General features: G+C 55.2%; 1 protein-coding gene across 1 annotated transcript; it reads left to right on the top strand.

The window, feature by feature from the left end:
- The first annotated feature begins 232 nt into the window (after positions 1 to 232).
- SFXN3 (sideroflexin 3) lies at positions 233 to 7,541 on the top strand. Its single transcript, XM_004749460.3, has 11 exons — positions 233 to 341; positions 1,566 to 1,729; positions 2,396 to 2,566; positions 2,906 to 3,004; positions 3,361 to 3,436; positions 3,582 to 3,667; positions 3,948 to 4,075; positions 4,262 to 4,311; positions 4,987 to 5,036; positions 5,717 to 5,764; positions 6,036 to 7,541. The coding sequence occupies exons 2-11, from the start codon at positions 1,569 to 1,571 to the stop codon at positions 6,130 to 6,132; spliced, it is 966 nt and encodes a 321-aa protein (XP_004749517.1). The 5' UTR covers positions 233 to 341; positions 1,566 to 1,568; the 3' UTR covers positions 6,133 to 7,541.
- The last annotated feature ends 3,608 nt before the right edge of the window (positions 7,542 to 11,149 follow it).

The following is an 11,149-nucleotide window of genomic DNA, read 5'->3' as shown; positions in this document are numbered from 1 at the left end:
AAGGGGCAGCGCTCCGCCGTCCCCCGCCTCCTCTCTCTGGCTGGGGACTGGCCAGAACTGATTCCCGAGCCCTGATTGGCTCTGGGAGGCGGCGCTGGGCCAGGTCCCGGGAGCCGGGCTGGGGGCGTCTCCCCAAATGGCACCCACCGCCCCCAAGCTCTGCCAATCCCTGGGCACGCTTGGCGAACGCGCGGAGGCGGGGAGCCCCTGCCCCTCCTGCCGGTTAGCGTCACGCGTGACGTTACGCGTGATGGGTGGGAGGGCAGGAGCAGGGGCGCGGCGCCTAGAGGAAGGCGGGTCTGCAAGCTGCAGAGGCCAGAAGCCCCGGAGCTCAAGAAAGCGTGAGTGTCTGCTGTCCCGGGCGGGGTTCGGCGGTCAGGGGAGTAGGAGATGGGGGCGCTAAGAGGGACGGAAGCCTGCCTTGAAGTGTGCTCCCTGTCCTCTCCGGACTCAGTATCTTTGGTTCTAGGAGTCCTTGGAGCGCGAGGGGAGGCGGCTTGCGGGGAGGAATGTCAGGGTGGGGCCTCATGGGGCTGTACATTCAGGTGTCTGCAGCTGATGGCCATGGTTTGTGCGTGCATGTGTGAGCGTGCAGATAACGGTCTTTGTGGGCTAGGGTATGCAGGGCGTGTCCTCCGTGTGTCTGTGTAGGGCATGTATGTATGTGTGTGGGTATGTTCGTGTGAGTGCGCGGGAGAGGGGAGGGTGTGTCTCCAGGGAGGGAGGAAGTGTGGTTGGAGAGGATTAGTCATATTGTAGGATTTTGCCTAACACGGCCAGATGCTGCTTCAGGTTTTCCTCTCTGTATTGGGTGGAGAGGGCACTTACTGAATTCTTTTGGGCCGTAGGTGTGTTGGGGAGAGGTGGACGGGTGTTAGTGCCAGCCCCGCCCAGCTGGGGAACAAGGAGGGCCTGGGGCCATTCAGTGTGGGTTGAGGAAGATGCCCCTGGAGAGGAGACTGGGGCGTGCCCACTAGCACGCATGCGTGACCGTGACCGGCATCAGCGTCCCTGACTTGAGATCTGGAATAGATAAGCCCCTGGGGTGGCCATTGAGCCCTTGCTCTCCTCCAATCAGGGGCTGGGGTTTTGGATGGCTTATGCCATCTTCCCCAGCAGCCTTGGAAGTTTGCATCTAGGTCTCCAGGCAGCTGGGCCCTAAAGCTGACGTGAACATGGATATATAATGCATATAATATGTATTTTTGTGCTTAGAGAGCCCGAGAGTAACTACACAGGATTAGCTGCTGCTCTTGCGTCAACCATACACGTGTCAGCCCTCTCTGGTGAAAATCTGCACTAGGCCAGAGTGCAAAGGAGATCTGTTTTTCTGGTTCTGTTTTCCCCTGCCCCCTCCTCCGGTGGCTGCAAGTCTCCGAGGCAGAACATTGCCTGGAAAACAGCTCCTCCCCCCAACCCTGCTAACCTATCTGGAGTCACCTTGAGCTCTGGAAGGGATTGGCCAGCGGCCCAGGGACTAGGGCAGGGCCCACCAGAGGTTCCCACAGGCAGAGCTCTTGGACCCCCTCCTTGGAGTCCTCCCAACGCTGGTGTTTGCCCTGCAGAAAATGGGTGAGTTGCCCTTGGATATCAATATCCAGGAACCTCGCTGGGACCAAAGCACTTTCCTGGGCAGAGCCCGGCACTTCTTCACTGTCACCGACCCCCGAAATCTGCTGCTGTCTGGAGCACAGCTGGAAGCCTCCCGGAACATCGTGCAGAACTATAGGTAGACCAATCCCCCGTCTGACCCTGTAGCCCAGAGCCTCATTCCCTGCCATGACTACAGTACCTTTTGCATCTATCTCCCCAAGCTTGAGAGTGACCCTGCCCCACTCCTCAACCCTCTTCTTCCCTGGCCTTATGTGTTGGACTCACAGACAGCTATGGCACAGAGCTTTAATCCAGAGAATCTGAGGGTGTTTGGGTTGAAGAGGTGGCATGGATATTGGTGGGCAGGGGACTGCTGTCTATTTCACAAACCCTTTAAAGGGGCGTGTCCCACTGCTAGGCCACCCTCTACAAGAACAGAGGGTCTCAACGTGGAGCCCAGGGAGAAGGAGAGCTTCCCCCTTGTTTCCAGGAGAAAAAGCCCCTGTGATGCCCCTAGCCATTTCACTCCACTGGGAACCACCATCACCCACGACCAGGCACTGAGGCAGAAAGAGAAGGGGACCCCTCTCTGTGGAGCTACAAGGAAAACAGAAATAGGAACCTGCCTACTCTTCTGGGAAGATGTGGTTCTCCCACCGAGACAAGGAGCTCCTTTATTCTGAGATTGGGGGTCAAAGTTCCTGGTCCTCTGCCCAGACGTCCCCTGAGCTGAGTGGTCAGGCCTTACAGGGACAGATCTGCCACCTCCAGTTACCTATCTCCTCCCTGCCATTCTCTGCAGGGCTGGTGTGGTGACACCTGGGCTCACCGAGGACCAGCTGTGGAGGGCCAAGTATGTGTATGACTCAGCCTTCCATCCGGACACAGGGGAGAAGGTGGTCCTGATTGGCCGTATGTCGGCGCAGGTGCCCATGAACATGACCATCACTGGCTGCATGCTTACCTTCTACAGGCAGGTCCTGTCCCATGGGTGCCCTCCCTGAGTACTTTAGGCATGCCAGAGTGTAGCTTGATGACGAGGTGAGGCTGGGTGGGCTGAAAATAGTGGGTGGGTGAGAACTCGTGTTAGAATCCCAAACACTGTGCGGAACTCAGCCTCAGAGACAGGGTTTGTGGTTGTGTAAGTGGGGCAGGTGGGGAGGGTCGTGCGGGGGTCACCAGAGCAAGTCCCAGGGTCCTCAGCTGGGCCCGTCCTGACGGTTTGGGCATAACCTCTGGGGTTGCATTATCAGGAATTTGAGGATGAGGGACACCGTGGAGGGGGCAGAAGTAAGTGTCTTTTTTCCCTCAGGAAGACACCGACCGTGGTGTTCTGGCAGTGGGTGAATCAGTCCTTCAATGCTGTTGTCAACTACTCCAACCGCAGTGGCGATGCTCCCATCACTGTGAGGTGAGAGCTCGAATCCAGCGACTCCGCCCCGGCCTCCTGTTGTTCCCTCTTGTTTGCTACTGTTCCCCCAGTGCTTGTGCTTGTTGGTCCGATGCCTCAAAGCCCTCCTCGAGGCCTGCGCCTCTCCCCACTTTCCTGGCCTGAGGGCATGGCATCCCCTTGCATGCGCTGTGGGGGCCCCTCTTCTCTCGAAAGGGAGGGAGCGGAGCTTCCAGACAAGCCTACACTGTGGCAGGGGAGGAATTTCTCTTGCCTTCCATGCCTCACGTATGGAGGATTTGGCCTTTCCCTGAGAGAAATAACCGCGGGCCGGACTGCTCACCTCCCACATTTTGTCCTGATTCTTGTCACCACAGGCAGCTGGGGACGGCTTATGTGAGTGCCACCACGGGCGCCGTGGCCACAGCCCTGGGGCTCAAATCCCTCACCAAGGTAAATGCCCTTCACGTGCCCTTTATTTATCTCCCTTTTCCTCATCTTTCGTCCACACCAATCCACAGGCTCCCCACATCTCTCCCCAGAGTTCCTCCTACCCCATGGCCCTTAGGGCCACTAAGTGATATCTTCCCTCCCCCAGCACCTGTCCCCTTTGGTCGGCAGATTTGTGCCCTTCGCCGCGGTGGCGGCTGCCAACTGCATCAACATCCCCCTGATGAGGCAGAGGTGAGTGGCTCCCGCTCTGGGCACGCGCGCCCACCACACAGGTGGTGCACATGTGGGCACACCGACCCGCCACACAGGGGGGGCCCAGCCCTCTCCCTCCCCAAACAGAAGTTTCTGGGCACAGTCTCAGTCTGACTCTGGGATCCTGGGCTGGGAACTATAGCCTTTGACTCTCTGACACCTGAGGGGACCCCAGGGAACAGCTGCCCAAGAGGGCATTGCTGGTAAGATTTAGGGCCTGTGGTGTGACCCCCCCCTCCCCACCCCCTTTCCTTTTCAGGGAACTGCAAGTGGGCATCCCAGTGACCGATGAGGAAAATCAGAGACTTGGCCACTCGGTGGCTGCGGCCAAGCAAGGAATCTTCCAGGTGGTGATATCGAGAATCTGCATGGCCATTCCTGCCATGGGTGAGGCACAGGCGCCTGGGGGGGTGGGGCTTCTCCAGGGGCTTTGAGCACTCTGGGGGCTGTGACACTGCGGGGGGGGGGGGGGGGGGAAGTGGGAGGAGCTGTGAAGGGTGATCCGTCTCTCCCGGGGGCATCCTGATGTTCACGTCACTAACTCCCTCCTTTGCTGCCCTACTCTCCCTGCAGCCATTCCCCCCGTGATCATGGACACTCTGGAGAAGAAAGACTTCCTAAAGGTAGGTCACTCTCACCTTTCCCATCCTGGAAGTGGTGGTGGCTGGAAGCAGAAGTGACCTGCCCCGGAGCCTGTTTCCAGCTTGGCCTGAGTCCGAGACATGCCTCCTGTTTGCCCCACCCCTGCGCTGCCTCCTCCCCCTTCATTCCTTCAGCAAGAGGGGATTGGTCTGGGGTGAAGGAACCCTGAGGGGACAGGAGGAGAAGATAAGGGAAGGAAGGAAATGGTTTCTGTCCTGAAGAGAATCAGTGTCACTCCTGAGGCCTCTGACTCGGGGATGGATTACCACAATCACATCTGACAGCATATTCATGCGGTCACCTACTGACAACAGTAAGACACACGGGCTCACACATGCACGAACAGAACAGAGAAGCAGGACACAGGAATATAAGCTCATTCACTGAATCTTTTATTCACAAGTATTGAGCACCAACTGGGTCCATTGGGGGGAACAGAATGGTGGTCCCTAATGGCTGGAGTGAATTGAGAAGGGACAGGTTCATGGAGGCCACTAGGCTAGGAGGAAGTGAGTAGAGGATTAGAGGAGGTGTGAACCCATTCCGAGAGGGGGGAATGGGTGATGGGATGCTAAGGAGGGTGTCCGCAAGCAGGCCTGGCGGAGGGGAGGGGAGGAGGGGTTGCAAACCATTCCACTGTCTCTGTTTCCCCACAGCGTCGCCCCTGGCTGGGGGCGCCCCTGCAGGTGGGACTGGTGGGCTTCTGGTAAGTGTGTGAAGACTCAGCTAGGGTGTGTGAGAGTGTGCTTTCCACGGTGGGTGTGGTGGATATTTATTGACTTTAAGATGTTCATGTACTTCATTCATTCATACATCTGGCTTGTAGGGGGTCTTGGGACATTTGTAGGGCGTGCTGTGGGTGATCTCCATCCTTAAAGGACAAGAGTCTAGTCGAAGAGATACTTCTCTCTTTTTTTTTTAAGATTTTATTTATTTATTTGACAGACAGAGATCACAAGTAGGCAGAGAGGCAGGCAGAGAGAGAGAGAGGGGGAAGCAGGCTCTCCTCTGAGCAGAGAAGGAGCCCAATGCAGGGCTTGATCCCAGGATCCTGAGATCATGACCTGAGTTGAAGGCAGAGGCTTAACCCACTGAGCCATCCAGGTGCCCCTCAAAGAGATATTTCTAGTCTTCGTTTGTGAGAGGAAAGCAGGAAAATATACCTTTTGGTACCATCCAGGAGTTTCATGCACATTTAACTGCTGGTTCTGGCCCTCTGGTTCTGGTCGCTGCCCTGAGGCTCGTCCCTCAGCCAGAACCTAATGTCACCATTGGCTTTAATCAGTCTCCACCCCTGGGGGCTGTCTCCAGAGAAGGCATGGGGTGCAGGGAGGGAACAGCCTTAGGTCAAAACTTCACAAACCTTTCCAACACTTTTCTCCCCAGCCTGGTATTTGCCACCCCCTTGTGCTGTGCCCTGTTCCCTCAGAGAAGGTAAGTGCTGCCCCCCGGCTGGACTGGGGGCTCTGGATGGGTCTCCATATCTGTGGAAGCAGCTGCCCTTAGGGGCCTTCAGTGTGTTCCAGGAGGAGGGCTGGCCTGCCTGGCACTAAACTTATTCTGGGGCCGGGAAATGATAGTGAGCTGGGCTTTCTGGCCGCCGAAGGAGATTCCTCAGTCCGGGAGGAGGAAGGGCGGTGATCGCTTGGCCTGATGCAGGCTGGGTTCCGGGAATACTCAGCCTACCTCTGCTGTTCTGTTGCAGCTCCTTACCTGTGAGCAGGCTGGAGCCAGAGCTGAGGGCTCGGATCCGTGAGCAAAACCCTGACATCGAAGTGGTTTACTACAACAAGGGGCTTTGAGGGAGGGTCAGTCTCTGGCCGCTTCCCTCACCTCCTCGGGCTGCTGCTTTCCTGAAGCCTCACTCTCCCTCCCCTTCCCTTGCCCATCTGCCTGGTACTGGGTGGGGTCTGGGTGGGGGAGCCGCCTGGGAGATCAGCAGTCCATTAGGCTGAGAGAGGTGCCTCCATTCAGCCTTTTTCTCTCCTTTCTGGTTTCAAAGAGCAGGGCCACACAATCCCTTTCTGCTGGGCTTCTCTACCTACGTTTGTACGTATACGATACATGTGCGTAAGAGAGAGAGAGTGTGTGTGTGTGTGTGTGTGTGTGTACGTGCTGTTCTGGAAACTAGGAACAGACATGCTGTCCTAGGGTATCCTGCTATCTGGCTTCTCTTGGCCTCTCGCCACCTGTCAGCCAGCCAGGCTACACGACTTTCCTGCCTCAACAGTTCCACTGGCCAAGACATTTCTAGCAGCACCTCGCCCCTTCTAGATGCAGGAGGAGTCGCGGGATCTCAGCGCAGAGACTGAGGGACACTTGCCAGCCAAACTGGGCTGACTTCTTCAGAATTCTGGTTCCTAGCTCCCAAAGTTGACCTGGGAACTGGGCTGGCAGAGGAAGACATGACAGGATAAGGGAGACAGGCAGTTTAGGCATCCCCCACATCCTGAAATAGATTACCTTCATCCTTTCTCCTCTCTGAGAACAAAGGAGTGTCAGTATCCTGTAGCACCCCGGCCATCTTTCCATCTCCCCCACACCACAGTGTGGGCATCTTTAGGGACAACCTTCAGAGTTCTTGGTCTGCTCTGACATCATAGACTCTACGCTACGGTCCCAACTCCTTCCTCACACCAAAAAGCCATGAAGGCAGAGCAAACATTCCCCTTTAAGAGCTCCCACTGCCCCCTCTTACAGAGGGACACAGCTGTGGGCATGGTGCTTACCCTGCTCAGGTATCTGAGTGGATGGATGTGACAAGGACACCCCCAAGGGCAACTAGGCCCTGAGTGTACAATCTTAAGACAGGACATTTTGTGTTCTGTTGGCTCTTAGACATTCAGCAGAAGTCCGACCTTAGCTCCTCTTTTTTGAGGCTTAGTCCTGCTCCTACCCTTACTTCTGCCCTCATCTCCCAAGAGGAAGAAGGGCCGGGGCATCCACAGGGGGTCCAAAGGAGAGGTAGGCTTTGGAATGGAATATATGATGATACATTCATAGGGTACAGGGCTGGACCTTGACTCCAACTCCCACGAGCTGTGGCCAAAGCAGTGGGTGGCACAGTGAGAACAGTGAGTTGGGCCTTCTGGCCGACGAAGGAAGGCCCCCATGGGATCCTCTAAGAGCACTTTCCTTCTCTCCCAGCTATCTGCCACCAGCAACTAAAACTATGATGCCATTGTTACTCAATAAAGTGAAACCCTGTCTACTTCTTCTTCTTCTTTTTTTTTTTTTTACCCTGTCTACTTCTTGATCTTCACTTGATTCCATGTCCTGCGGGTCCAGGGAGAGCCAGCCTCCTGCCTGTGGCCTTGCCTTCCCTCCCCACGAAATGAAGGTCTTAAGTCTCTTCCTTCCCCTTCTGTAAGGAACTTCAGCTCCCAGCAGAGGGCGCGGTGAGATTAGAAAATCAGTCCTCCATTCACACCCTGAGTACTAACTACCCTAGAAGGGATGTACATGCCTTCCATTTCCTTCTTTGCTAAGAAGGCTGATCACACACCTACAGGCCAACCCAGTCTCTGGGCTTCTTGGTTCCCTTCAGGCATTTGGCATGGGTTGGTAGCTTCTGGTTCCCGGGGCAGCCTCTGGAGAGAGGAAGGACTGTCCAGCTCTATCAGAGAGAAGTTAGGGCACCAGCACACCCTCCATACCCCTTCACACCCCATCAGTACAACACAGGAATAAGCCTGGCACAGACCATTTGCTGGTTAATACCCCCCACCCCCATCCCAGGCCCTCCATTCCTCCTTATGCAAACTCCCACCCTTTTTTTTTTCCTGGGAAAACTGAGACCAAAATTTCATGTCTATGAATAGATGATGAGAGCTATTATTAAACAGTTTATAGCTGCATCTTTTACTGTAAGTCTTGTCTTTGGAAGATGCAAAAGAATAAACATGAATGAATCTAGGGTAAAATCCATTGTCTACTCCAAGCAGGGCATAGACCTTATTTCCCCTTGTCAGCTCAAACCTCTCACAGTAGGTGATTAGGGAAAAATCGTTAGGGCCACATGTTCCCACAGCAGCCAGAAGTGAACCTGGTACCTAGGCCTGGGCTCACTTATGCGTCTTGGGCCGTAGAAATTCACTCATATGGGCAGTGGAGGTGATAGCAGCCACTGCTCATTGAGCCCTATGTGTGGTGCCAGGCTTAATAAAGCCCAGTGCTTTAAGCCCACTATTTTTTATGATCTTCACAACCCACTGTGGGGTCAGACATGTTATATCCACTCTTAGCAAAAACACAGGCTTAAAGACATGTGAAAAGTTGCCCGCAGCTACATAACTAGGGACTGGTGGAACCAGGATTCAAGCCAAGCCTGGTGACTCTGAAGCCACGACGATAAGCTTCTTCCTGACCTGCTAGTCTCCAGCCAAACCTGAAATAGTTCTCCTGGTCCCTTTGACATTTCAGGGCGTCTCCTCCCTGGGCCCAGTTTGGTTATAGTCCAGCAAAACTGAGGCCCACAGTATACTCAGACCTTTTACTAAAGCCACAGAAGAGTTGAGGGGTTTATAGCTGAAGGAGCATGAGCAAAGATTCCTGTTCTTTAATATTTAATTTATTTATTTGAGAGAATAAAAGAGAGAGCACAAACAGGGAGGAGAGAGAGGGAGAAGCACACTCCCCACTGAGCAGGAAGCCCCAAGCAGGGTCCTGGGATTATTTATTTATTTGACAGACAGAGATCACAAGTAGGCAGAGAGGGAGAGAGGGAAGCAGGCTCCCCATCAAGCAGAGAGCCCCCGATGCGGGGCTCAATTCTAGGACCCTGGGATCATGATCTGAGCCAAAGGCAGAAGCTTTAACCCACTGAGCCACCCAGGCGCCCCGACCCATCTTTTTCTTAATTGAATTTGTGGCAACATCTAGAGGGGGCCCCTAGCTGGCTCAGTCAGTCCAGCATGTGACTCCTGGTCTTGGGCTCCTGAATTCAAGCCCCACCTTCAACCCAGAGCTTACTTAAAAAAAAATTTTTTTAAAATATGGGGTGACATTTAGAAGACACATTTCAATTCTATCCTGTTCTGCCTGTCTTGAGTGCTGCCTCCCACCAAGCCCATGGGGCCCTGGGTCAACTCTTCAAGCCTCTGTCTGAAGGTACAGCTTTGGCCTTTGGTAGCCCCCTTGAAAAGCAGCCTTGAACTTTTATTGGAAAATCCATGTAAAATAAACCTACTTGGGGAGTGAGGTGCAGGAATCTCTGCTAAAATCACTAAGAACATTTTATAATGTACTTATTTACACTCTGCAGATAACACCAAGCCCTATCAGAGAGACGACCAGCCAAGGCACTGGGGGGGGGGGGGACAGTTAGGAAGGAAGGCTCTCTTCCCATCTTTCCTTCCTAGTTCCACACCTGCTTCTCAGAGCAAAAGTTTGCTTTCAGCTCACTTCACCGGCTGGCTCTCTAGGGGCAAAGCCTAGCCAGGTACCTTTTCCAAACTGCTTCCAGACTCTTGGACTTTTTCCTCAGAAGTCAGCATTTGGGCAGAGGCAGCCCTTTTCTCACTGGAAAGCGATCTCTCCCATTCTTGGGCCTCCCTTTCTCCTCCTCCTGCTCAGACTCTGGGACCCTTCTTTGGGAGCCTACATCTGCGTCCTTGGTCTTCCTCCCAGCCTTCTTCCCCTGGCCTGGCCTCATCTGCTCCAGAGCCCCCACCTTGCCCATTATGAAAACCACAACCCTCCCTCTCTCCCAGCCCATGCTCTAAGGAAGAAAAGGGCTCCCCTCTGGCTTAGCCTGGCCAGAGGGAGGGGGCCAAGTCAGTATATCCTGCTCTGTTCTGGAGTCCCCTACTCTTTTCTAGGGTCACTGAGGCCGGCATCTTAGGGGCCGTGGTGAGGGCCAGTTTCAGCTCCGGCGCTGTGGGCGCATGCCAGCCAGACTAGGCTAGTCCCCTGTCCCCTCGCGATGCCCGACGAATCACAGCCAAAGCCCGGTTTCCTCAGTCCGGCTGTCGGTCTCAAGCCAGCCCCGCCCTGGGGGTGGGTGGGTGCCTGTCAGTCATAGGTAGGCCACGCCCCCCGGGGGGGCAAAGCCAGTCTGGCGCAGAGTCCCGCCCCTGCTCTGGCCCCTGTCAAAGTCAGGCTCGGCTCCACCTCCTTTCTGTTTCCCAGGCAACGGCTTTAATCCTCCCCGGCCCGGAATGCGATTCATCTTCCCGGTCTGAGCGAGGAGCCCAGATCCGCTTTCCGGGTGACCTCGGTCCCGGACCCTTAAATCCGCCAAATCGCCTCCCTCCTTTCCAGTTTCGAAGCCCAAGAGCACCTCGACGCCCGCCCCTTGACTTCCTGCGCGGAAATCCGCGAGGTTTTCGAGGAATCGCGCGAGGCCTCTCCCTCTTTAGGTCCCAAGCCCGGGTTATTTCGCGGCTTACGAGGCTATCGGCCCTGCCTCTTGCACCTGCCTCGCACAGTTCAGGAAACGTTTACTGAACTCTGCTAAGAGTGGCTCTGTGGCCGAAGCTAGGTAGAAATGGCCTGTTGAGTGAACCGAGGCCCTTCCCAGCTACAGGGACACAGCCTGTGCCCAGCAGTCATTAAGCCTCTCTCCATCCCCTCCAAGTCAGTCTCCCTACCTGTCAACGATCTCTGGCCCCCGATGCAGATGCATTCTTTTGCTAGGAAATTGGGAGGGATCTTGACCGGGTTGCATCATCCCCTCCAAGGGAGCTTCCTGGGCAGCTCCCTCCTCTCTTTTTAAATACACACACCTTTACCTCCCGGGCAGTTGTCCCAACCCTGGCTGCCAGAGGGACGATTGCAGTCCCCAGCTTTGCATCCCAACCTCCTCCCGCTTCTCCTTCT

Source organism: Mustela putorius, unplaced genomic scaffold (genome assembly GCF_011764305.1).
Source record: "Mustela putorius furo isolate JIRA1106 unplaced genomic scaffold, ASM1176430v1.1 tig00003909_pilon_pilon_pilon, whole genome shotgun sequence".
Lineage (NCBI taxonomy): Eukaryota > Metazoa > Chordata > Mammalia > Carnivora > Mustelidae > Mustela > Mustela putorius.
This window is presented reverse-complemented; position numbering and strand designations above follow the sequence as displayed.